A 26,268-nucleotide genomic window follows, 5' to 3' on the forward strand; every position below is an offset into this window, starting at 1 on the left:
AAGTAGCTGAGGCTGTGTGCAAACCGCGATCCTCCCAGCCTCCCAAATGCTGGGATTACAAGTGTGCGCCACCAAGCCCTGCTTAACAGAGCTAATTTTCTATACTGTTCTATATAGTTCTGTATTGTTTTAGGGTGTAGCATGTGTGAGGCCCTGGATCCAATCTTTAATACTAGGGCAAAAATAAAGGGCTTCTCAGACTTTACGACACAGAGAAATTCTGAGGCCCTCTTTAGGTGTGCACGAGGGCAGGCACTGTGCTTTCCCCGGCTTGATGTGGAGCTTGGGGTCCTTCGCTGTACTCCCCAGGTAGCACGGATGCTCCTGGCTGTTGACCTGGGAGCACGCTGGCATGCAGTCGGTGCTCACTGAGGATGACGTGTCCCCCATCGCTGCCCCTCACGTGGTGTTAATGCCAGGTGTGCAGGCGCAGTGCCGGGCACAGCCTGGCCAGGACTGGCTTTTGACCTTATCGCTCTTCTCACCATCCTGCCTCTTCCTGATCCTTTCCCCTGGCCACGCTCCGGGGATCCAGGCTTCCCACAGCTCTCCCTGAGGCGGAGATGTGGGCTGGGATCACAGCTGGTGGCCTCCCTGAAGGCCGCTCAGCAGTGGCCTGGGCGCTGGACTTGGCCAGGCGTTACCCAGAGAGTGGCACCACAGAACCTGATCAGAGGGCTCTGGAGAGATAGTGGGGGCCCTGAAAAAAGCCCTGGAATGGGGAGGAACTGAAATGAGAAAGGCCAGTTCAGTTCTTCCCTGGGGGCTCAGTCTCCTTCCGCATCTGAACTTTGCAGCTGAGGTGTTGCCGGCTGTTGGGAGAGGGCTAGCCCCCACGCCTACTGTACCCTGGCGAAGCCTCCAACAGGCAGTGCCGCCCCTCTGGGTAACTAACATCTTGCCAACCTTGGCATATTGGCCGCTTGGCAGTGGCCTTTGGGGATACCACTAGCTCTGATTCCTGATAGCATTGCCATTTCTAGGAGCTGGGGTCACACAGGAGCCCCCAAGGTCAAATGTTGGAGATTAAGATGCCAGGCATTTACACCCACCATGAGCAATACTAACACTAAGATTCTGAGACGGATCCACCTTCGCGTTTGAAAGTCAAGACGCCAACCCAGGAACGATGCAATTCCTTACCTTCAGATCCCTGGCTGTTTTCACCTCTCTCCATCTCTGCTGCCAGCTGCCTTTCTACCTCTCATCCAGCTCCCCGGCCATTGCCACCCATTCTGGGGCCAGACCGAAAAGTGATCTTTTGACTGGTATGGTGGTGCATGCCTGTGATCCCAGTACTTGGGAGGCTGAGACAGGAGGATCACAGGCCAGCTGCAGCAACTTAGTGAGGTGCTCAGCAACTTAGGCCTTATTTCAAAATAAAATAGGGTTTGAGGTGTGGCTCAAAGCTAGAAAGCCTCTGGCTTACATCCTCAAAAAAAAAAAAAAATAGAGAAAGAAAGAAGAAAGGCGATCCTTTCAAATTGCTGCCCTGCAGGCCTACTCTGGCATCCGCCACCCACTGCCTCCCACACCCTTCTCCCTGGCTCTCTCTATGGTAGCCTGGTGGCTTTGGTCAGGTTCTGGGTACCCTGCTCCCTGCCACCTGGGGCGCACCTGGCAGCAGGTAAGTCCTCTCTCTCCACCAGCCCTCCCCTCATCCTTCGGCTTAGGCAAAACTGCCTGGGCTGGTTCCAGTTCCTTTGCCATAGCTCTTCATGGCACCAAGTTTCCTCACCCTCAAAGCACTGGTTTCAGCAGGGCTAGGGGGCAGACACCTGCAAACTCAGTACTTGGAAGGCTGAGACAGGAGGATCACAGGTTTGCAGCAAGCCTCAGCAGCTTTGTGGGACCCTGTTTCAGAATTTAAAAAATAAAATAAATTAGGACTTGGGGTGTAGCTCAGAGGTAGATTGTCCTTGGATTTAATCCCGAGTACTACAGGCTGGGCATGGTGGCACACACTTGTAATCCCAGCACTTGGGAGGCTGAGACATGAGGATCGTGCAGATTCTAAGCCAGCTTCAGCTACTGAGTGAGGCTCTCAGCAACTTAGTGAGACACTGTTTCCAAAAAAATATAAAATAGGTCTGGGGGTGTAATCCAGAGGTAGAAAAGCCCTGGGTTTCATCTTAGTAACACACACACACACACACACACACACACACACACACTCCCCAGTACTACAAGAAAAATAAACAAACAGCATTGTTAACATATATAAATCACTAGAATGTATGTGTGTATGTGTGTGTGTGTGTGTGTGTGTGTGTGTGTGTGTGTGTGTGTGTGGTGTATGCACAAGTGTGTATGTGTTTGGTGGTACTAGGGACTGAACTCAGAGGCATTCTACCTCCATGTTAAATCCCTAGTCCTATTTTTTTTTTCTTTGTGGTGCTGGGAATTTAACCCAGAGACATTCTACCTCCCAGCTACACCCCCAGCCTGATTATTTTTTTATTCTTCATTCTGAAACAGGGTCTAAGTTGCAGAAGCCTCACTAAGTAGCCGAGGCTGGCTGAGAACCTGGATCCTCCTGTCTCAGCCTCCCAAGGACTGGGATTACAAGCATGCGCCATTACACCTGGCTCCCCCAGCCCTATTTTATTGTTTTCTTTTTTTCTTTTTGTGGTCCTGGAGATGGAACCCAGGGGAATTCTACCTCTAAGATACACACTCAGCCCTATTTTTTATTCTTTATTGTGAAGCAGGGTCTCACTGAGTTGTGGAGGGCCTCACTAAGTAGCCGAGGCTGGCCACAAACTATGATCCTCCTATCTCAGCCTCCCAAATGCTGGGATAATAAGCGTGCACCACCTCACCTGGCTTTGTTGTTGTTGTTTTTAAACAGGGTCTCTCTTATCAGGTTGATGAGAACCTCACTACTTGCTGAAGCTGTTCTCAAACCTTAGTCCTCCCATCTCAGCTTCCCAAATACTAGAATTACAGGCATGCACCACCATATCTGTCTCATACTTTTTTTTTTTTTTTTTTTGGTATTAGGGGTTGAACCAAGGGCCATTGTATTTCTGAGCTATGTCCCAGCCCTTTTTATTTTTTATTTTGAAACACGACCTCACTAAGTTGCTGAGGCTGGCTTCAGACCTGTGATCCTCCTGCGTCCACCTCCCAGGTATGGGGATTAGATGGATGTGTACCACCATGTGGGCTACTATCACACTTTTTTTTTTTATTACTAGGGATTGAACCCAGAGGCATTCTACCTCTGAACTATACCCCCAGCTCTATTTTATTCTTTGTTTTTTGAATCAGAGAGTCTCACAAGCTGCTGAGACTGGCCATCACACATTTTAAAGGTAGACTCTCTGGCCCACAGTGAGGTCCCCGAGGGCAATAACCAGGTTTTTGTTCACCATCCTTTCCTCTGACCTGCGCAGATCCTGGCACACACCAAACAGGTGTTTAGTGAACACCTGTTGGCTGACTGAAGGTGCTCCGAGATCAACCAGAAATGCAAACAGGGAAATCCCAAGCTGAAAACAAACCCGCAGGGCTCCAGAGCATCCTTGGCGCTCCGGCTCCATCTTGCCAGGAGGAGGGACTGGCCAGGCCCTGGGCGGCAGTGCAGTGCCCATGCTGGTTGGATACCAGCACCTGGAATAGACCAGAGCTGCCCAGAGAGACTGCCATGCCTGGTTGCAGAGGCCTTCCTCCTGCACCCCTTGTGCGTTGGAGGGAGGTTGTCTCTCCTTTCCTCTGATTGGCTCCTCCCAGGTTGTCCCAGCACTCTAGCCAAGCGTGAGACAGACTAGGAGGCCTGGACAGTTGGGGAACCAGCTACAGGGAGCCCCACTGCAGAAGAGCAGGGGAGAAGGAGTGGCGCTAGGGCACGGTTAAAGACACCCTGGCCCCTCTGCTGACCCCTGAGCAAGTCACCTTATAAGCCACGCTTGTTTCCCTTGAGATGGGGGTGGAATACCTCTTGAATATTTGGGGGAGTAAATAAAACAACAAATGCTAAGTGCCTCCGAGAGTGCCCTACACGTGGTAGAGCATCATAAATATTTGTTGAGCACTAAACGCACGGTATTTTTAAATAAGTTTGGAAATCTCTTTTCTGGAAGTGTTCTCCGTTCCGCATAAATATTAGGTTTGGATCCATGCAAAATAAGTGATGCCAATTAATCAATTTACTCATTCCATCATACACACTTGGAAGGAAGACTTTTTGAAATTAAAATGCACATATGCAAAGCAACCTGGCAGGGCCCCGGGAGGCTCAAATGTGATAATGTACGAGGAAGTGCTGTGTAAACTGCGAAGCCCCGTACAAATGCTAGTTGTCCTCATTACTAACTTGTTTACAGCTCGGTTGGCCCTGAAATCTCTGGCTTAACCTGAAAGAGAAAAGTGGGCAATGGTCCAGGATTCCAGGGCCGGCCCAAAAAGTCCCCAGATGAAGAGGCCCAGGCCGGGAGTGCACAGGCCCCGCCCCCACGCCCCTGCCCCCACCGGCACAGCTACGTCTCCAGTGGGACCAACCAAACTACTGTGGGCTCCACGCTGGCAGGGGCTTCCCACGCCCAGGTCAGGGGATGCATACGCACGATGGGCCCCGAGAGCTGCACGCTGTGAGGAAGCATGAGAAGGCCCCTGGGGGAGAGGAGGGAAACTGAGGCACACGACCCCCCCAGGAGGAAAGAGGCGCCTGTCATCCTAGTCCTGTTCCCCTTGGCATTATGCAAATCCACTGTTGCCAGATCTAGCTCTTTTTTTTTTTTTTGGTTTTCTGTGAAAAGCCAAAACTCCAGATTTTTATGTGAAACTTGGAGTTTTTAAAATACTGGCAACTAATTTTTAAATGTTTAAAGCACTCCGTGGGCCAAATCAGCACACGTGCAGGCTGTGCGCTGCCAGCAGCCCAGGCCAGGGCTTGGGCAGGCGGGTCACTGGCTCCCACCCAGGGCATCCCCGGGCACGCCAGGGAGCCGGGCTTCCAGCCCTCGGGGACCAGGACCCGGGAGAGACTCACCCTCCTCTGCGGGGGCGCCCCGGCCCTCCTTGGGTGCACAGCAGCCGTTCTCCACTGCCCTGGAGGCTTCAGGCGGGGCCTCAGCTGCACCCTCTCCCTCGGCCGGGGCCCCGCCCTTCTGCCCCCCGGCAGGGCTCCCCTCCTCAGGCTGGGGCTCACTCCGCTTCTCCAAGTCCCCATTGGGTAGCAGCTCTGAGGGGCCTGAGTCCTGGGCCGTGGACGGGGACTTGGAGGTCACCGCAGGGTCCTTGGGAGCATCACTGCTGTCAGCCTGGCAATAGGAGAAGAGACATGAGGACAGGGTTAGACCAGAGCCTTTGCCACCTGCGGGTCACAGCTGGTCTGAGGTTCTGTGAGAGTTCAGCACCCTCTGTTCAGGAACCTGTGGCCCTGGAAACCTTCATGCAAGCAGATACCTCCACAGGTATGCCTTTGACATCACAGGACCCAAGGGCCTGACCCTCCATGTCAAGGGGTCTGTGGGGTTCAGCGTAAGGCACAGGGTAAGAAGCCAAGCAGGTTGGCCAGCCTTGTCCTCCTGCCCCAGGGGTACCCCACAGCACCCAACTCACTGTGCTTCTAGGGTTTCCAAGCCTTCTCTGCAGCCTCTCCTCAAAGCAAGTGCTCCCCAGGCAATCGGTCCCTCAAACCAGGACCCCTCCTTGGGAGACTCTAGGACCACCTGCTTGGTTCTGGCAACGACAGGTTGGTGTGACTTATGTGTTTAGATTTCCCCTGGCCTTCAGCTTTCCTCCTGGTCTCTCCAGGCAGAAGGGTCAAAGGAGGCCTCTGGAAGAAGCATTCTCTGGGCCCAACCTTAAACACCCATGGGTTCTCAGACCCAGGAGAGTGGAGGCCCCATCAAGCAATCTGCAGCCTCGGTGGCCATCTCTCCCGGGCAAGGGGTTCCATATACCCCCTTGAAAGCCAATGCAGTACTCCTCCCCCGGAACCCAAGGACTGAGTCTAAGAGTCCAGCTAACGGAGATCAAATCCACAGTCATTCTAACGGCCTTGCCTGCACCGCACCGTGGGCAAAGCTCGCTCCTCCACTTACCCCTTTAGGGCCTCTCTGCTCCCTGGGAAGCGAAGCAGGTGAGGAGCCCCAGGCTCCTGGAGAATTGTGTGACTTACTGCAAGTCATTTAGTTTGTGAGGCTAGAACAAGTGCGGGCAAGCCTGTGTCCATTGGGCCCTGTGCACGAACACTGTCCTCGGCCACGGGAAGGCAAGTGGCCAGGGCGTCGTGGAAGTATGAGGTGTCCAGCTCGGGGCAGGCAGTGGCCGGGCCCCTGCACTCAGTACTCTGCCGCCCCCCTGGACACCAGGCTGCACTCAGCAACCCTCCAGAACCTGCAGAACGCCGGGAGCCCGATGGTTCAGCAAGCTCATACAAGGTGCTCAAGGTGCCTCAGTTTCCCCAGTGGGAGGGGGCGCAAGGAGGCTCTATCAGCGGATACTTTGGCTTTCTTTCTAAGTCTTTTATTCCCCTCTATTATAAAAGTCAGGAAGAGCTGAGCATGGTGGCGTGGGCCTGTAATCCCAGTACTCGAGAAGCTGAGACGGGAGGATCACAGGTTTGCGGCCAACCTCAGCTACTGTCAGTGGGGCCCTCTGCAACTTCGTGAGATCCTGTTTCAAAATAGAGTGAAAAAATGGGGCTAGGAGTGTAGCTGGGGATAGAATGTCCCTGGGTTCCACCTTCAGTACCATAAATAATAAATAAATAAATAAATAATAAATAAATAAATAAATAAATGTATGTCAGGTGGTGCTGGGCACAGTGGTGCACATCTGTAATCCCAGTTATTCAGGGTCTGAGCAGGAGGAATGTTGAGTTCAAGGCCAGCCTTGGCAACTTAGTAAGACCCTATCTCAAAATAAAAGGGCTAGAGATGTAGCTCAGAGAAAGAGCGTCCCGGGCGCAATCCCTAGTATCACTAAAAAAAAAAAAAAAAAAAAAAAAGGCAGGGGGAGAAGGGATAGAGAAAGGTTGGTCAAAGGGTACTAAGTTATAGTTAGCAAGTCATATGCACAGTTGGGTAACTATAAATACCAATTACGTATTGTTTATCTCAAAAAGCTAGAAGAAAGGACTTTGAATCTGTTTACTATAAAGAATAAGCCAGCGGGGAGGGAATGGGTGGGAGGTGGGGAAGGGCTGAGTGATGTGTGCATGTATTTCTCTACCATCTTGTACCACATTAAGATGTATGACTACAATGCACCAAAAAAAGAAAGAAAGAAAGAAAGAAAGAAAGAAAGAAAGAAAGAAAGAAAGAAAAAGAAACCCATGTGTGGTGGTGCACAGCTGTAATTCCAGTGCTTGGGAAGATGAGACAGGAGGATTGCAGGTTCAAAGCCAGCCTCAGCAACACAGAGAGGATCTTAGCAACTTAGTGAGAATCTGTTCCCAAATAAAAAATAAAAAAGAGCTGGCGGTATAGCTCAGAAGTAGAATGCTCCTAGGTTTAGTACCCAGCACCACGCACACACGCACACACAAATAAAAAATGTTTAAGGAGATAAATAAAAGCCAAGCGTGTTGGTGCGCACTTGTAATATTAGTACTTGGGAGGCTGAGATAGGGGGATCACGGGTTCATAGCCAGCCTCAGCTACTTAGTGAGGCCATGTGCAACTTAGTGAGATCCTGTTTCAAAATAAAGAATGAAAATAGGGCTGGGGATGTAGCTCAGAGGTAGAACGCCTCTGGGTTCAATCCCCAGTTCTAAAAAAAAAAAAGCCAGGCATGGTGGCATATGCTTGTAATCCCAGTACTTGGGAGGCTGAGACAAGGGGATCACAGGTTTGCGCCCAGCCTCAGCTACTTAGTGAGACCTTGTTTCAAAATAAAGGATAAAGCCGGGCATGGTGGTGCACACTTGTAATCCCCGTGCTTAGGAGGCGGAGACAGGAGGATCCTGCAGGTTGGAAGCCAGCCTCTCTGGCTTAAGAGACCCTGTTTCCAAATAAAATATAAAATAGGTCTGGGAGTGTAGCCTGGAGAAGGGTATAAAAATTAGGGCTGGGAATCTAGCTCAGAAGTAGAATGCCCCGGGCTTCACCCCCAGTACTGTAAAAAAAAAAAATTATATATATATAATTTTTTTTTTTTGCGGATCTGGGGATGGAACCCAGAGGCATTCGACCTCTGAGCTATACCCCTAGCTCTATTTGAGGCTGTCCGCAAACCGCTTTCATTGGGTTTCAGCCTCCAGAATGCTGGAATTCAAGCGTGCGCCACAACGCCCAGCTAAGGAGATAAATTTTTTTTTTTTTTTGTAGTACTGGGGGTGGAACCCAGAGGCTTTCTACCTCCAAGCTATACTCCCAGACCTATTTTATACTTTTTTTGGAGACAGGGTCTCACTAAGTAGCTAAGGCTGTCTGCGAACCACTTTCATCGGGTTTCAGCCTCCCAAATGCTGGGATTACAAGCGTGCACCACAACACCCGGCTAAGGAGATAAATATTTTAACCAGGTTTAAACATTATACAATATATAAATACATCAAAACATCACATAGTACCCCATTAATAAGTATAATTTTTGTTTTTATGTTATCAGTTTAAAATTTTTAGTGGTAATTAAAAGTCAGACACATATATTGTGAAAATTCAAACTGTACAAAATGGATAGCATTAAAAGGTTAAAGTGAGACTGGGTGTGGCAGCGCAGGCTTGTAATCCCAGTACTCGGGAGGCTGAGACAGGAGGATCGCAGGTTCACTGCCAGCCTCAGCTACCTAGTGAGGCCCTCCGCAACTTAATGAGACCCTCTTTCAAAATAAAGAATAAAACATAGAGCTGAAGGCGTAGCTCAGAGGTAGAATGCCCCTGGGTTCCATCTTCAGTACTTAAAAAAAAAAAAAAAAAAAAAGACTAAAGTAAGCTAGGTGTAGTGGCACTGGCCTATAATCTCAGTACTTGGGAGGCTGAGATAGGAGGGACACAGGTTGGAGGACAGCCTCAGCAAGTAATGAGACTCATCAACCTAGTTAGACCTTTTTTCCAAATAAGAAATAAATAGGGCTGGGAGTGTAGCTCAAAGGTAGAATGCCCCTGGGTTCAATCCCCAATGTCCCCCCACACACAGGAAAAGGTCAACCTGCCTGTTTTATATCTCTCTCTCCCTTTCCCCAGCTAAACCAGTATTGACAGCCTGACAAGTCTCCTTTTTAGACTTTTTACAGGCACGTGTAAATGCTTATGTTTAGCCATACACATTCATATACAAGTCCAGATCCAGAATTGTGTTTTTATAAAAGGGTATTATGAAACTGGGTGCGGTGGTGCACACCTGTAATCTTAGTACCAGGGAGGCTGAGACAGAAGAATCACAGGTTTAAGGCCAGCCTCAGCAATTTATTGAAACTTTACTTGAAAATAAAAAATAAAGATGGGTGTGGTGGTACGCACCTGTAGTTCCAGTACCTGAGAGGCTGAGGCAGTAGGATTACAGGTTTGAGGCTAGCCTGGTAATTTATCAAAACTCACAGCCTCCTAGCAAGATCCTGCTTCATAAAATTAAAAGGGCTGGGTATAGCTTGGAGGTAGAATGCCCCTGTGTTCAATCCCTGGTTACACACACACACACACACACACACACACACACACACACACACTCACACACACACAGCTGGTGGGGATGTAGCATGTACTGGTAACATTTGCAACTGGGTTTTCCCTTAAGAAACAAAGTGGGCATCTCTCCATACCACTGCATGCAGTTCTGTCTCCTGTTTAGAAGATGCTTGTGATTTCTGCACACGGTGGCTATGTGGCTTGCTACGTGGCTCCTGCACGGTTCTGCAGCCAGGGTCCCAGAAGTGGACTGGTGGGGATAAGGACCTGCCCGTCTAAGTGTGCCAAGCTCTCTGAGATGGCTGCAGCACTGAGCACCCAGCCTGAGAAGGTGCTGGCTCCCAGCCCCTCTCCATACAGTGCTGCAGGTCTAGGCCCTGAACTCCGAGCCCACTGCTATCCAGGGAGGAACTCTCAGAGGTAGCAAATAGGGATGAGGGCCTTGGGGAGAAAACAGCAATCAGCATCCTCCCAGGCCAGCTCCCACCTGAGGACGCTGCTTTGCGGCTCTCCCAGGCTGTGCAGAGCACAGTGGCTGCCCTCTCTAGGGGAAAAGCGGCTCCCAGGGAGGCTGTGAGGCTGCGCTCCCCGCCCAGGCGGCTGGGGGCAGGAAGGGAGGGCGCAGCAGGCGGAAGAGGAAGTGCCTGGTGGGAGGGGAAGGCCAGGCAGGGCCAGGCCAGGCCAGGCCATCAGAGCCAGGCAGCCCTGCGCAGGAATGACCCGGAGCCAGGGCAGCCTGTCTCTCTCCCACCTCGCGGTATTCCATCCATGTTGTCTGACCCTCCTCAGGCTTGGCACTGTCCTCTTACTCCCCTGCATAGGCAGTCAGGGAGCCTCCAGCCCAGAACGGGCCTCCGGCATAAATTCCATCACCCTTCAAGGATGCAAAAATTTTTATCAATTTTTTTATAGTCCTGGGGATTAAACCCAGGGGCATTCTTCCTCCACGCAACACCCCTATTTTATTTCTTTTATTTTGAAATGGAGTCTTGCCAGGCATGGTGGCGCATGCTGGTAGTCCTAGTTTTGGGGAGGTAGAGACAGGAGGAACACAGTTCGTAGCCAGCCTCAGTTACTTGGTGGGGCACTCAGCAACTCAGTGAAGCCTTGTTTGAAAATAAAGAATAAAAACAAGCCAGGCGTGGTGGCGCACGCTTGTAATCCCAGCATTTGGGAGGCTGAGACAGGAGGATTGCGGTTCAAGGACAGCCTCAGCTACTTAGTGAGGCCCTTTGCAATTCAGTGAGACCCTGTTTTAAAATCAAGAATAAAAAATAGGGCTGGGGGTGTAGCTCAGAGGTAGAATGCCCATCATTTTCATCCCCAGTACCGAAAAAGAAAAAAGGGGGCTAGAGGTAGAATAAAAAATAGCTGGAATGTAGAATGTCCCTGAGTTCGATCTACTGCAATAATTAAATAAGAAGCCGGGCGTGGTGGCTCACACTTGTAATCCCCACGCTTGGGAGCTTGGGAGGCTGAGACAGGAGGATCGCACAGGTTCGACTCCAGCCTCAGCTGGCTTAAGAGACCCTGTCTCCAAATAAAATATAAAATAGGTCTGGGAGTGTAGCCCAGAGGTAGAGGGCTCCTGGGTTCCATCCCCAGTACCACCAAAAATAAATAAGAAAAAAGAAAGAAAGAGACAGGGTCTTGCTAAGTTGCTGACAGCCTCACTAAATAGCTAAGGCTGGTTTTGAACCTGCAGTCCTCTTGTCTCAGCCTACCAAGTACTGAAACAACAGGCCTGTGCCACCATGCTGATGGCCCGATGGCCCTGCGTGGCCATCAGAGCCAGTCCGCTCCCACGGCCACCGTCCTTTCCTTCAGCCACTGTGGAGCACAGAGCTCCTCCACTGTCACCACTTCCCGCCTGGCCCGGGGCGCACTGCCTCCAGTCATTCAAGTACACTGTAGGCGCCTCCCCCAGTTTTGCCAGGGGAACCCCAATCTGCAGCAGCATGAGACACAGTCTGCTGGCAGAGGTGGGAGCAGCTCCCTGTGTGGGTGAGGGGAGCGGAGGGGGACTCTGGACGCTCCCCGCCTGGAGTTAGCTCAGCAGCTGGTCCCACCCACCGTTCCACCTGCTTCTCTTCCCAGCCATCCCCATCCTCCACCACCCAGCCTCTCTGTTCTAATGAGTCCTGAGTCCACCAAAGCGTTGGGGTTAAGGCAAGCTAAAGATTCCTTCATGGCCATCCTCTGAGCCATCTGACCCATCGAAAACACTTGTAATCTCAGCTACTCGGGAGGTCAAGGCAGGAGGATCCTAAGCTCAGCACCAGCCTGGGCAACTTAGCAAGACCTTGTCTCAAAATTAAAAAATTATTTTTCAGCCAGGCATGGTGGCGCATGCTTGTAATCCCAGCACTTGGGAGGCTGAGACAGGAGGATCATGCTTCGAGGACAGCCCTTTGCAACTCAGTGAGACCCTGTTTCAAAATAAAGAATAAAAAATTGGGCTGGGAGTGTAGCTCAGAGGTAGAATGCCCCTGGGTTCCATCCCCAGTACACACACACACACACACACACACACACACACACACACACACACGTGTGTGTGTATATATATATATATATATATATATATATATATATATTTGTGTGTGTGTGCATGTGTGTGTGAGTGGCACTAGGGATTCAACTCAGGGGCATTCTACCTCTGAGCTATACCCCCAGCTCTATTTTATTTCTTTTTTAGAAAGGAGACCTAGCACAGGGCTAAGGAAGGCATTCTGGCCATCTCAAAAGGCAGCAGCAGGTGGCTTCAGAATGGAAGCCGAAGTGAGTACCCCTCACGCCCCCTCCCCGGAGGCCCACAGCCAGTGTCCGGGATGTGAGGAAAGCGGGGTCTGGCCGCCCATGCCTGTCCCTCGACCTGCACGCCTCATTCTGGGTACCTCCAGCTGTCCATCAGTTCGCTGACCTTTGCCTTCCTGCCAGGAACCACACCCACCGTTGCTGGGACAACTGCCTCCTGCTTCCCTGTCCTGGGCCTGTCCTGTGTGAAGCATTCCTGGCAAATTAAGTCACAGGACACCTGCCTGGAGGCACTGCGGGTTGTCACCTGGCTGCTGTGGTCAGAGGGCGGGGATGCGCTGCTGCACTCCCTGCAGACAGGGACTGCCTCCGCAAGCGAGGCATTCTCCCCCAAAAGTCCACAGGACTTGAAGGAACCCGAGCCAGCCGAGGCTGGGGCAATGAGCGGCTGCTTTTTAAGGAACATGGTTTTTGTTTTTCTGAAAATTTTTTTTCTTTTTGTGGTACTAGGGATGGAACCTAGGGGCATTCTACCACTGAGCTATACCCCAGCCCTATATAATATTCTTTATTTTTTTGTGTGTGTGTGGTGCTAGAGATGGACATTCTACCTCTAAGCTACACCCCAGCTCTATTTTTTATTCCTTATTTTGAAAGAGGGTCTCACTGAGTTGCAAAGGGCCTCACTAAGTAGCTGAGGCTGTCCTCGAACCGCGATCCTCCTGTCTCAGCCTCCCAAATGCTGGGATTACAAGAGTGTGCCACCACTCCCAGCTTATATTCTTTATTTTGAAACAGGGTCTCACTATGTTGTGCCACCATGACCAGCTATTTTCTTTTTTTATTTTTATTTATTTATTTATTGGTGGTACTGGGGGTGGAACCCAGAGGCTTTCTACCTCCGGGCTATACTCCCAGACCTATTTTATACTTTATTTGGAAACAGGGTCTCACTAAGTTGCTGAGAGCCTCACTCAGTAGCTGAGGCTGGCTCCGAACCCGTGTGATCCTCCTGTCTCAGCCTCCCAAGCGCGGGGATTACAAGCGTGCGCCACCACACCTGGCTCTATTTTCTTTTTTTAAATTGTGATAAAGGATACACAAAAATTATTTAGCTGGGCATAGAGAAGCATGACTGTAATGCTAGTACTTGGCTGAGACAGGAAGATAACAGGTTCAAGGACAGCCTCAGCAACTTAGAATGACCTGCAGCAACCTAATGAGACCCTCTTTCAAAAAAAATCCCCCAAAGCTAAAAAGGGCTGGGGGCACAGCTCAGAAGTGGAATGCCCCTGGGTTCAACCCCCAGTCCTCCCCTACACATTTCTCGTTTAACCATTCTGAAGTAGACATTAAGTACATTCACACTGTGTACAACCATGACCACTGTCGATCTCCAGAACATTTTCAGCATCTCGAAACAGAAACTCAGGACCCACTAAATAGTAATCCCCCTCCCCTCCCCAGTAACCACTGTTCTACTCTGTCTTCTAAGGAACACTTTAGAGCCCCCCCCCCCCTAGACCTCCGGTCTTTGGAGCCTTCAGCCTCACCGCCATCCCCAGCTCCCAAAGCCCCCACTGTGCAGCTGGCAGGGTGGCCAGCTGCTGGCCCCGCCCCGCCCCCCGCCCTGTAGAGTGGGGGTGAGGTCCCCCGCAGGCGTGTGCCACATTTGTTTAGGAAGCGCTTTCTCACCCTCGCTCATTACACCTCTCCTCACACACACCTAGTTATTTGTTTACGGTATGTCCCCCTCCTACACGGTGAGCTTTGCCTCCTTATCTTTCTATTTCTCTCCACCTATGGTTCTGCAGAGCCAGACCCAGGTCCCGGCACCCATGCACTCAGGACATTAATAAAGCAGTCGTCACAGTGCATCCAAGGCAGCCCGCGTTAGCCTTGACTTTCCAAGAAAAAGACGGCTCCTCCCTCTGTGGAAAAAACTTCCAGGCTGACCTGGGAACCCGGAACAGGACAGGCCCTGGAAGGCGGACTCCATCTCAGGAAAAGCCCTAGTAAATCCCTAGTTGCTTTTTTTTTTTTTTTTTTTTTTTTTTAGTACTGAGGGTGGAACCCAGGGGCTTTTCTACCTCCAGGCTATGGTCTCACTAAGTTGCCGAGAGCCTCACTAAGTAACTGAGGCTGGCTTCGAACCTGTGCGATCCTCCTGTCTCTGCCTCCCAAGTGCTGGGATTACAAGCGTGTGCCACCACGCCGGACCCCAGTTGCTTTTTTCTTTCTTTCATCCGTGTGTGTGTGTGTGTGTGTGTGTGTGTGTGTGTGTGCGCGCGCGCGCGCGCGTGCACGCTCAGGCACCTGTGCTAATGGAGATGGAACCCAGGGCCTCCTGCTTACTAAGCAAATTATCACTACAGTCTCCCCACCCCCCCCACTTTTTGTTTTTTTGCAGTACTGGGGATTGAACCCAGGGGCACTGTACCTCCGAGCTACATCCCCAAGCCCTATTTTTTATTTTTTATTTTGAAACAGGGTCTCACTAAGTTGTGGAGGGCCTAAGTAGCTGAGGCTGGCCACGAACCTGCAATCCTCCTGTCTCAGCCTCCCAAGTACTGGGATTACAAGTGTGTGCCACCATGCCAGCTTAGTCCCAGCCTGTTTAAAAGAAAATTTTATTTTGAGATAGGGTCTTGCTAAGTTGCCCAGGTTGGCCTTGAACTTATGATTCTCCTGCCTCAGCCTCTAGAGTTGCTGGAATTACAGGCATGCACCACCACACCTGACCAGATTCCTAGGGTTCTAAGAAGGAAAAACAGCAGGCTCCAATGTGCCCTGGAAGGGCGGCCTCCACCTGGAGGGAGAGCCAGGGGAGAACATGAGGAGACTTCTGCAGGGAACCTGTCTGGACCAGACCACTTCTCCAGCCCCTAGCACCACATCCTCCACCCCTTCCACTCAGCCACGCCAGACCCTGGAATGACTGACCCCTCTCTCCCCAGGAGAGGCCGTGTCTCCCAAAGTAGCACAAAGTGCTCAAGCTCCCAGTGAGGGGAAGTGCTTTCTGAGTTCCTTTATTATAGTTATGTTTACGCACAAAAACTAAAAACCAGGCACCCAGGAAGTGAGGGCAACAATGGAAGGTAGGTGGGGCCCCTGCCCCTGGGGCTCAAGGCGCCTCCTCCTGCCCCCCCCCCCCCAGCCACGGGGCGCTCCCCAGCCTTCTCCAGACCTGCTAGTGTGCCTTTAAGGGCTTGGCAGGGTTCAGCCATCCGGGAACTCTGGCGCCCGGCCAGCCGTGGGCTCGCACACAATCGCAGCACAGATACACAAGGCGCTCACCCCAGCCCGGCCAACAGACTGGCTCTGCAGGGCAGAGATGCTCCGCGCTTGCGTGCGGAGGAGCAGTGTAAACAGACGCACAACAGGCCCGGCTGCTGCTGCTCCTCCTTGTCCCTCCGGTTCCAGGGCTCCATGGCCCCAGCCGGCCCAGCAGGCCCCACTCAGCCTGGATTTTTCCAGGTTGACTCTAGTTTCAGAAAACAGCCACATGTCCAGGGAAGCAGAGCAGCCTTGCCCCGGGAGCACTGGCACCGGGCCACCTCCGTCCACCCCAGCCCCAGCCCCAGCCCTCCCTGCAGCTCTGTGCCTGAGATCTGCTGGCCGCAGAAAGTGGCCTGCTGCATCAGGGACAATCAGAGGCCACCCCATCCCTGTTCCCAGAGGTTCCCAGAGGTCCCCTGCTCTGTCTGCTGAGTAAACGGAGTTGGGCTTCAAAACTCTGACACCTCCAGCCTCCTTTTCCCCAGAGGGCCAACAGTGGGGTCAGGGAGAGCAGGCCAATGGCCAAGGCTACTCCACAAACCCTGGGCCCACCCTGGCTGCTCCAGGCCCCACCAGGTCCATCTTCTGCTAGGAGCTGTTACCTTCCTCCCCAGAGAAGTCCCCGCCTGAGCCCAGCGGAGAGAACACCTTTAGTCCTCAGCCCAGTCCCTGCTGGGTGGTCAGAAGCCATGCAAAAGCAGGCAAAAACAAGCCCAGTGAATGGCATAGGGGTGGCGGGGCACCGTCTCCAGCAGGGACACCTGTCCACCTGGAACTGGGCAGGGCTGTGTCCTTTGAAGTCAACCTCAAAAGGGTGGCAGGATGAGCTGGAGCCTCCCTTGAAAGGACTGTGACATGCGGGAGAGCTACAATTCAAACCCGTCTCTTTTGAAGTTGCCACCACCCTGAAGGCGACGGGCTTGGCAGAAAGGGGGCCCACCATGGAAGGCAGTTCTATCTTCTGAAGGGTCTCAGGAGCGTCCTCCTGCCCCACCTGATGTGACGTCAGAGCCTGGGTCACATCCCCCTCCCTTGGCCCTAGTCCTCTGGGCTGGAGAGCCTTCCTCCCCTTAGCCATCCTCCCGCCTCCCCTTCCCGTGATTGACTGGACCGCCCTCCTGCAGGGAGAGCTGAGTGCAGAGCCTCCAGGTGGGCCAGGGAAAGAAAGAGTGTCAACAACGCGCCTCCCTGGATGCAGGGAGGGAGATGTGGGTGCCTGAGCTCCTAGGAGGATGCAGAGGCTGAGACCTGTGGGTATGAAGGACTCGCCCAAGCTGGCCCTGGAATGTGTCACTCCGGGAAGGAGTCAAGGAGGGACACACATAGAGGAATTTTTATTTTTAATGAAATACAAAATGGAGATTCTAAGATTTCACTTATATGCTCCTTCAATCAATCCTGCTCTCTACAGGGGCCTCGGACAGTGTCCTCATTGGGCCTGTGGCATCTCCTTTCCTCCCACTTTCTTCTCATCCCCAGTGGCAGGCAGCACTGGCCCATCTGAACCCCCACGGCCACCCCCAGGAGGCCTCAGGGCTCTTCTGGGTACCATCCACCCCATATCCTGGCAGGATGTGCCCCATCAGGCTCAGGGATGCCAGAGGCAGCCTCCTCAGACCCTACAGCCTCCTCCTCCAAACCTTCCAGATGAACTTGTGGGGTTTTTAATGCTAATTTTATTTTGTGGTGCTGGGATCGAACCCAGGGGCATTCTGCCTCCGAGCTATACCCATAGGCCTATTTTATTTTTTATTTTAAAACAGGGTCTTACTACTTGCTGAGCCTGTCCTCCAACCTGCCATCCTCCTGTCTCAGCCTCCCAAGTACTGAGATTATAGGCGTGTGCCACCGTACCCAGCTGTGAGACCCTGTTTCAAAATAAAAAATAAAATATGGCTTGGGGTATAACACAGAGGTGAAAATGCCTCTCCGTTCAATCCCCAGTACTACACACACACACACACACACACACATACACACACACACACACACACACACATTTTGAGGCAAGGTCTCTCATCAGGCTAGACTTGAACTTGCAATCCTTTTACCTCAGCTTCCTCAGTGGCTGCCACCTTTTTTTTTTGGGGGGGGGTACTGGGATTGAACCCAGCACCACAGGGTGTTCTACCCCCAACCTCTTTTTAAACATTTAATTTGTTATCATTTTTATTTATTGTCACTAGGGATTGAACTCAGAGGCATTCTGCCTCCAAGTTACACCCTCAGGCCAACCTTTATTTCTTATTTGGAAACAGGTTTACACTAGGTTGCTGAGAGCTTCACTAGGTTGCTGAGGCTGGCTCTGAACCTGTGATTCTCCAGTCTCAGTCTCTCAAGTACTGGGATTACAAGTGTCCACCACCACGCCCAGCTTTATAAATTTCATTTTGAAACAGGGCTTTGCTATATTGCTGGGGGTCCTCATTCATTAAGTTGAAAAGGCTGGTCTTGAAAATACAATCCTGTCTCAGCCTCTCAAGTACTGGGAGGTACCTGGATACCACCGTGTGTGTGTGTGTGTGTGTGTGTATGTTACTGGGGATGGAACCCATGGGTATTCTACCTTGGAGCTATACCCCCATCCCTATTTTATTCTTTTATTTTGAAACAGAATCTCACTAAGTTGCTGAGGGCCTCATGAAGTAGCCGAGGCTGGCTTTGAACCTGTGATCCTCCTGTCTCAGCCTCTCAAGTACTGGGATTGCAAGCGTGTGCTACCATGCCCCGCTTGCCACCCTCTTTTAAGCCCCACATCCTCCAGTGTCTTCCTGGCTCCCCCGGCATCCCTAGGCATCCTGTGGCTCTTTAAGGCCACACCGATGGCCAGGCCCTTCGGTATAGGGGTCTGATGGTGGGTACTGATTTGAGTGCTCAGGCTGGAGAATCTGCAGGGCAGAGTTAAAGGTCTCAAACCTCATGAGCTACATTTTCCTCACACCTTCCAAAATATGAGGAGGCAGGAGAGAGGACAGCAGGGTGACTGATGTGGGCTCACAGGGGAAAAAAAAATGCCCCATGGGAGCGACAACAACCAGGGCCGGAGCCTGGGATGGGAGAACCGCCTCAAGAAGTTTTGTGCCTCAGAGCCAAGGGGCACAAGCCTCTGGTCACAGTGGAGCGATTAGTGCAGGAGGCCCTGTAAACAAAGGGGCTTGGAGCAGAATCCAAAGGTCCTATCAGGCTGGAAAGTTGGTCCACACTGCAAACCTCTGAGAGCCAAGCAAAGCTTCGCCGCTGACCTAGGCTGCAGAGGAGGGTCCCCTGACCGCCCACAGTTTACGCCCCAGGTCTCTTGTCCCGAAGTGGGCGGTTTTGGCCCTGTGAGCTCCCTCCCTCCTGCATTGTGCTGGAGGGTGGAGTAAGGAACCCCAGTTTGGCTCAGCAGAGCTCAGCGCCAGCTCCCAGCCCCTCCCCCACCCTTTCTGGGTTATTCTTAGCAAGAGGTGACCTCAGAATGCCCCCTCAGAGCAAAAATAACCTAAAGGAAGTTGATGGGTACAAACCTTCAATTAATAAATGCATATAAGCTAATAAACAGGGGATGGAACTCTTTGAGGCCAGCCCCGCTCCCCCCAGGGTCTGGTGGGCCAGGGCAGAAACCACCCCTCAAATGCCCCAGCTGGAACCTCCCACGAAGGACAAAGGCCCCCACAGGACTGTCTGGGTTTGTGGGGAGCCTCCGACGGCCTAACTTGTCACCCTGCAATGTCCTCAGGAGCTGGTGGACAGGAAGATGCCCCTTCCTGCCCGCCTCGGCCTCTCACGCCAGTGCCCTCCTCCCCGTCCTGGGCACTGGCCAGCCCAGGCCTTGGCCCAGGTGCCAGCTCTCTTCCTAGGCCCCGCCCAGCCGTGCAGCTGGCTTCCTGTTTCCTGTTGTCGGCAACATCCTGGATCTCCAGCCAGGGCTGCCTGCCGGCAAGCCGCCACTGCCTGGTTTTCAGCGAGCCCGCTTCAGGTCACTGCAGCCTCCCCCAGTTAAGCACAGGCTCCCTGGTTGGGTCATTCACCTTCCTCGCTTATATTTTCTTTGTTCACTTTTTGGAACAGTTCTATAGACTTTTACAAGGAGCCCCGCATTCGTACATTAACTTTATCTTGGGTACCCAGTCAGCCAGACTCAGGCTGGCGCAGTGAGAAGGAAAACACAGCAAGAGCTTTGCAGTTGTGGCAGGGAAGTCCTGAATCCTCTCTGAACCTCAGGCTCTTCCTCTGAATGTGGTAACGACGGAGGCCCCATCGATCTTGCCCTGTGCATCGTTGTAAAAGGCCTTCGTAGGCAATAGAGTGCCGGACTTCATAGTCTGTTCTCTGCAGGGGGGAGGCAGAGGCAATGTGCCTCTGCTCAGCGACTAGGCAGAGGGGCTGGCACCCGCGGTCAAATGTGGCGGAAGAGGCCGGCCACAGTGGCACACGCTGAGACAGAAGCATCGCAGGTTCAAGGCCAGTGTGTGGTCACTTAGTGAGATCCTGCCTCAAGAGAAAAAGTGGAGCTCGAAGTGGCGGTGTAACCCTGTGATCCTAGTACTTGTGAGGCTGAGGCGGGAGGATCACAGGTTTGCAGCCTGGCTCGGCAACCTAATGAGGCCCTCCGCAACTTAGCAAGGCCCTATTTTAAAATAAAAAAATAAGCCGAGCGTGGTGGCGCGTGCTTGGGAGGCTGAGACAGGAGGATCGTGCATGTTCGAAGCCAGCCTCAGCTACTTAGTGAGGCTCTCAGCAACTTAGTGAGACTGTTTCCAAATATAAAATAGGTCTGAGAGTATAGTCCAGAGGTAGAAAAGCCTCTGGGTTCCATCCCCAGTACCACCAATAAATAAATAAATAAATAAATAAATAAATAAATAAATAAATAAAAGCCAGGAGTGGTGGCGCACGCTTGTAATCCTAGCATTTGGGAGGCTGAGACAGGAGGATTGAGGTTTGTGGACAGCCTTAGCTAGTGAGGCCCTTCACAACTTCGTGAGACCTTGTTTTGAATAAAATAAAAAAGAAAATAGGGCCAGGGGTGTAGCTCAAAGGTAGAATGCCCGTGGGTTCAACTCTCAGTACCACAATAAGTAAATAAACTGGGCCTGGTGGTGCACTCTTATAATCCCAGTACTTGGGAGGCTGAGACAGGAAGATCGCAGGTTTGAAGCCAGCCTCAGGAACTTAGTGAGGCTCTCAGCAACTTAGTGAGACCCTGTTTCCAAATAATCAAATAAAAAGGGCTGGAGATGTAGAATGCCCGTGGGTTCAATCCCCAGTACCACATAAAAATAAAAATAAAAAAGCTCCTAGGGGGCATAGCTCAGTGATGGAATACTTTCCTAATATACAGAAGCCCTAGGTTCCATTCTTCACCGTAAAAATCAAAACTCCTAAATACAGGTTTTCACGTTCTGTGCACAAAGGTAACAACCGGTGCTTCTCAAAGAGGGATCTGCAGACCATCGTCCAAGCTCCTGACCAGGGCACTTGTAGCTTTCTTTGACTTCTCAGGAGTTCATCAGTGTTAATTTTACAAACAGCTCACAAGGGGACAGGCTGGAGAGGGTGACAATGGGTGGGCTGGGCTGGCTACATCCTCTAGCCAGTGTCTGTCGGGCTGTGGCTCTGGGGCGGGGAGCCGGGGAGGCTGTGGAACAGGGCATACTATGCTCAGGGGCAGCAAGAAGATGCGTTTCTGTGGCCAGAGAGGTGGTGCTGGGCGCTAGAGCAGGTGAGACGACATGAAGCTGGAAAGCCAGAGGGAACGTTCCAGATCTTGTCCCACAAGAAATGGAGTCCCTAGAGGCTTCTGAGTAAAGGTGTGTCGGGCACTGTGTCTGACGTGACTGTGTGTGGCCCCTCTCTCAGGCTAGCCTAGAAGATACATGTGTGTTTCTTCCCCGCAGTGGTAGGTGCTCAGCGAGGGCAAAGCACCTGTGGTGGGGGAGCTCTAGAAAGCACCCGGCCTGGGCTTCCAGGAGGCCAGGGAGCTGGCTTGGGCGAGGTCAACACAGCAGCCAGAGGACACTGGTGACAGGGACTCCCGGCCAAGGCTGGCAGAGCAGTTGGCAGAAAGCAAGCCCCCCCAAGCCTCTCTCCTTCTAGCACCTTCCCTTGTGACACCTGTCAGGGCCGCAGCAGGCTCCCTCTGGCTCATCAGCAGGGTGATACACGCAGCTGCTTTAAAGCTCCCAGGCAGGGAGGGGGAGGCCAGGGCCCGCACCTGCCCCTGCAAGCCCCAGACCAGGTCCTACCCCTGCAAGGACCCACGGCCAGGCCAGGCAGGGCCAGGGCCGCCCCTCCTGGGCTCCTAGGAAGGGCCGTGTTCTCTGGGCTGTCTTTTCTTCCTTTGTTCCTCCAGGGTGCAGGGTACCCTTTCCAACCCACGCACCCTCCAGAGAGTCCAGGTGGCTGCAGCTGTCACCCAGGACACGGGCTGGGCCCTGTCCACACTGTGACTTGCCCAGGAGGGCCTCAGCCCCCCATCAGTGCGCCCCTCCAACAGCCTGCACCCCAGTCTGTGGACACTGGCTCTGCAAAGGCACAGGCTCACTGCACTGCAGCCCTGCACCCGCAGACCTATGTTACCAATGAGGAAGCAGCTCAAGTAACTTGCTCAAGCCACACAGCTGCGCAGCAGTAAATCCAGGTGCTGTTTCTTCCGTCAAACTCTGGCTGCCATGGCCTCCTGAGAGGGAAGGCTTGGCCGAGCAAGGGCAGGCCAGACCTTCACCAAGCTCGAGGCTACTCACTGTCGTAGCAGTCTAGGAGTGTGTCCTGACTGCCTCCGGTTCTTTGGTTTTTTTTCTCGGTACTGGGGATGGAACCAGGGGCATTCTACCTATGAGCTACCCACCCCTAATTCTTTATTTTGAAACAGGGTCTCACTGAGTTGCGGAGGGCCTCACTAAGTAGCTGAGGCTGTCCGAGAACCGTGATCCTCCTGTCTCGGCCTCCCAAAGGCTGGGATTACAAGTGTGCACCACCCTGCCGGGCTGTGGAGCTGATATTCAAACCTGGGTCTGCTGGACCCCCGAAACAGTGTTTTTGTTTCTGTACCCTTCGTCAAGGCCTGCTCCAGGCAGACGACCACCCACCCCTCTCCCAACTCAGCCACACCTCTTCCCACTCTCTTTTTTTGGGGGAAGGGGTACTAGGGATTGAACCCAGGGCATCCTACCTCTGGGCTACACCCCCAGCCCTTTTTATTCTTTATATTGAAATAGGGTCTCACTAAGTTACCTTTGCTGGTCTCAAACTTGCGATCTTTTTTCTTCAGCCTCCCACATACTAGGATTATCACCCCAGCCCTCTTTATTATTTTATTTATTTATTTTTGCAGTACTGGGGATGGAACCCAGAGACATTCTACCTCCAAGCCACACCCCCAGCCTTATTTTTAATTTATTTTGAAACAGGGTCTCACTGAGTAGCAAAGGGCCTTATTAAGTAGCTGAGGCTGTCCACAAACCACAATCCTCCTGTCTCAGCCTCAGAATGCTGGGATTACAAGTGTTCGCCACCACGCCCGGCTTTTATTTTTTATTTTGTGTGTGTGTGGGGGGTACTGGGGGTGGAACCCGGGGACGTTCTACCTCTAGGCTACACTCAGACCTATTTTTAAAATTTTATTTATCTATTTATTTACTTATTTATTTATTTATTTGTGGTACTGGGGGTGGAACCCAGAGGCTTTCTACCTACGGATTATACTCCCAGACCCATTTTATATTTTATTTGGAAACAGGGTCTCACTAAGTTGCTGAGAGCCTCACTAATTAGCTGAGGCTGGCTTCGAACCTACATGATCCTCCTCTCTCAGCCTCCCAAGCCCTGGGATTAGAGGTGTGCACCACCACACCCGGCTTTTATTTTGAAATAGGGCCTCAGTTGTTGAGGCTGGCCTTGAACCTATGATCCTCCTGTCTCAGCTTCCCAGAAACTGGGATTTCAGGAGGGCACCTCTCTTCTCCCTTTGTCCACCTGCAGGCCACTTCCTTGTGCTCTCTGACCTGAGAGTCCACTCCCTTCTCAGTGATATGCCTCCCATCTGATTCCAGAGACCTACAAATTGGAGTCAAAAGGTGGCTGGGCTTTTATTTGCTACAGATGGTGGCGCTTGTCCTGCTGCGACTAGACTAGGGAAAGGGAAGTCGGAGCTGCAGACCGCAGGCAGCTCACCCCGCCGGCCGCCAGCCTGCCTCCTCCTTCAAGGTGCCCTTTGGAGAGGGTTGCAGGGCAGCCCAGAGCCTGCCGGCAAGCCTGCTGCAAACCCGAAACTCTCAAGTCTCATTTCATCCTTCAGTGTCGCGTCAATTTTTCATCCCAGGCCATAAAATATCCATGTTTGCTTTAATATTAAAATGTTTTAAATTACTCAACCAGTGAAATTACTTAGCTTCTGCCCTGCTCCCCTCTCTTCAAGCAGAATCGGCTTGCTGCACCCCAGCACCCACGGGTTCCCAAGCCCCCAGCCTCTAAGAACCCACCTTCCCACCGCCGCAGTGCGGAGAACTGGAAGGGCTGAGCTACAAATCCGGAACCCTGGCCCCTCACCTTCTGAGTTTACCATTCTCAGCTGGAAGGAGCTAACAGAAAAGAACCAGCTGTCTTCGCTGCTGGGAAACAATTATCTGCCTCTTGAGTTTAAGACCACGGGAGACAAGACCCCTCCAACCCACAGCCTTGCCTCTCAGCTGGCTCCGACTCTGGCCACCCAGACCACCCCCCCACCTCAGTGGCCCTGGCTCCCAGGAACCTGGAGCTCCAGGCTGGCCTCTGACCTTCGGCCTCCACCCCTGCAGGACTCCAGGGTCATCTCCTCTTACAAAAGGGCCTGGTCAGCCTGCATCTTCCCTACACTGTAATCAGACTCCTAGCCACAGGGCCTGCTGGGGCCCAGCGGAGTCTGCGGGCCTCTTGCTGCCCCCTTCCCAAGGTGGCTGGGGCCTCGTTGAAATCCCAGCTCCAAAGCTTACCAGCCAAGTCAAATGGCCTCGTGGGCCCTTCAATTCTCATGGCAGGAAACAGGGAACTGGGTGGTTCTGGGGTTCAAAGAATGAGGAATGTGAGTGAGCTCCATCCCAGGGTCCCTGCAGAGCGCACATTCCTGCTGTCAGCACGCACACGGGGAGTGTGTGGGGCGGGACACTCACGGGTGGGTGCTTGCGCTTCCGGCCGGGCCTCCCCACCTTCCGGGCCGTGGCACTGGGCTCCTGGCGCTCCTCCTTGCTGCGGGGCTCCTCCTGCTCCTCTCCATCCTGTGGACACAGACGTATCTGTGAGCCAGAGCTGATCCCAGACGCACCTTGCTCCAGGCCCACCCCCATGACAGCCACTGGTGAAGCCTCCCTTTCTTCCTGGTGAAGCTGGATTCTCCCCTGCGAGCCCCACTGAAATACAGCCTGGGGGGCCTCAGGGGTCCCTACTGAAGGTGGCCACATTTCCTCAAGCACAAGATCACAACGTACACTCTAGTAAAGGGTTTCTTTCTGAGTTATTTATATATATAAAAAATTAACACAAATACAAAAGTTCAATGAGTGATCCATTTATTGAATTAATGGTTTTGTTTTTGTTTTGGTAATGGGGATTAAACTCAGAGGCATTTTACTTCTGAGATACACCCCAGCCTTTTTTATTATTATCAATTTTTATTTTTTGCGGGTCTGGGGATAGAACCCAGGTGCATTCTACCTCTGAGCTACACCCCCTGCCCAATTTTTTATTCTTTATTTTGAAACAGGGTCTCACTGAGTTGCAGAGGGCCTCACTAAGTAGCTGAGGCTGTCCTCGAATCATGATCCTCCAGTCTCAGCCTCCCAAATGCTGGGATTACAAGCGTGTGCCACCACGCCCGGCTTTTATTATTTTAAAAACAGGGTCTTGCTAAATTGGTGAAGGAATAAGTTGTGGAGTCTGTCATTGAATCTGCAATCCTCCTGTCTCAACCTCCCAAGTACTGGGATTACAGGCATGTACCATTTGCACCTGGCATGAATCTTTATTAAAAGGTATAAATTCAGCTGGACATGGTGGTGCACACTTATAATCCCAGTACTTGGGAAGCCGAGACAGGAGGATTGCAGGTTGGAAGACAGCCCCTGCAACTTACCAGGCCCTCCACAATCTAGGAGACCCTGTTTCAAAACAAAATAGGGCTAGAGAGCTGGGCCTGGTGGTACATGCTTATAATCCCAGTACTTGGGAAACTGAGACTGGAAGATCACAGATTCGTGGCCAGCCTCAACTATTTAGTGAGTAAGGCCCTCTGCAACTTAGTGAGACTATGTTTCATAATAAAGAATAAGGAAGCGGGGTGCGGTGGTGCACACTTGTAATTCCAGCATTTGGGAGGCTGAGACAGGAGGATCGTGGTCTGAGGACAGCCTCAGCTATTCAGTGAGGCCCTCTGCAACTCGGTGAGACCCTGTTTCAAAATAAAGAGTAAAATATAGGGCAGGAGGTATAACTCGGAGGTAGAATGCCCCTGGGTTCAATTCCCAGACATACACACATACAAAAATAAATAAAGAATAAGAAAACATAGGGCTGCCTTTTGGGAGTGTAGCTCAGAGGTAGAATGTCCCTGTGTTCAATCCCCAGTACTGCAAAAAAGTAAGTAAATAAAAATAAAAAAATAATAGCCGGGCGTGGTGGCGCATGCTTGTAATCCCCACGC

At 52.0% G+C, this 26,268-nt stretch overlaps 1 protein-coding gene across 2 annotated transcripts in view; it reads right to left on the reverse strand.

Annotated features, from left to right (window-relative positions):
* DNMT3A (DNA methyltransferase 3 alpha) overlaps window positions 1–26,268 on the reverse strand; it is a gene marked incomplete at both ends in the record, with an annotated part of 84,480 nt that overhangs the window by 44,838 nt on the left and 13,374 nt on the right. The window contains 2 exons of one of the 2 annotated variants that reach the window (XM_080712072.1): window positions 4,994–5,264; window positions 24,743–24,847. In XM_080712072.1, the coding sequence (XP_080568198.1) occupies window positions 4,994–5,264; window positions 24,743–24,847 (376 nt within the window). Of the gene's footprint in view, window positions 1–4,921; window positions 5,265–24,742; window positions 24,848–26,268 lie in introns of both variants that reach the window. The other variant, XM_080712071.1, reaches the window with a different exon arrangement.

Source organism: Muscardinus avellanarius (genome assembly GCF_963383645.1).
Source record: "Muscardinus avellanarius genome assembly, chromosome: 15".
Lineage (NCBI taxonomy): Eukaryota > Metazoa > Chordata > Mammalia > Rodentia > Gliridae > Muscardinus > Muscardinus avellanarius.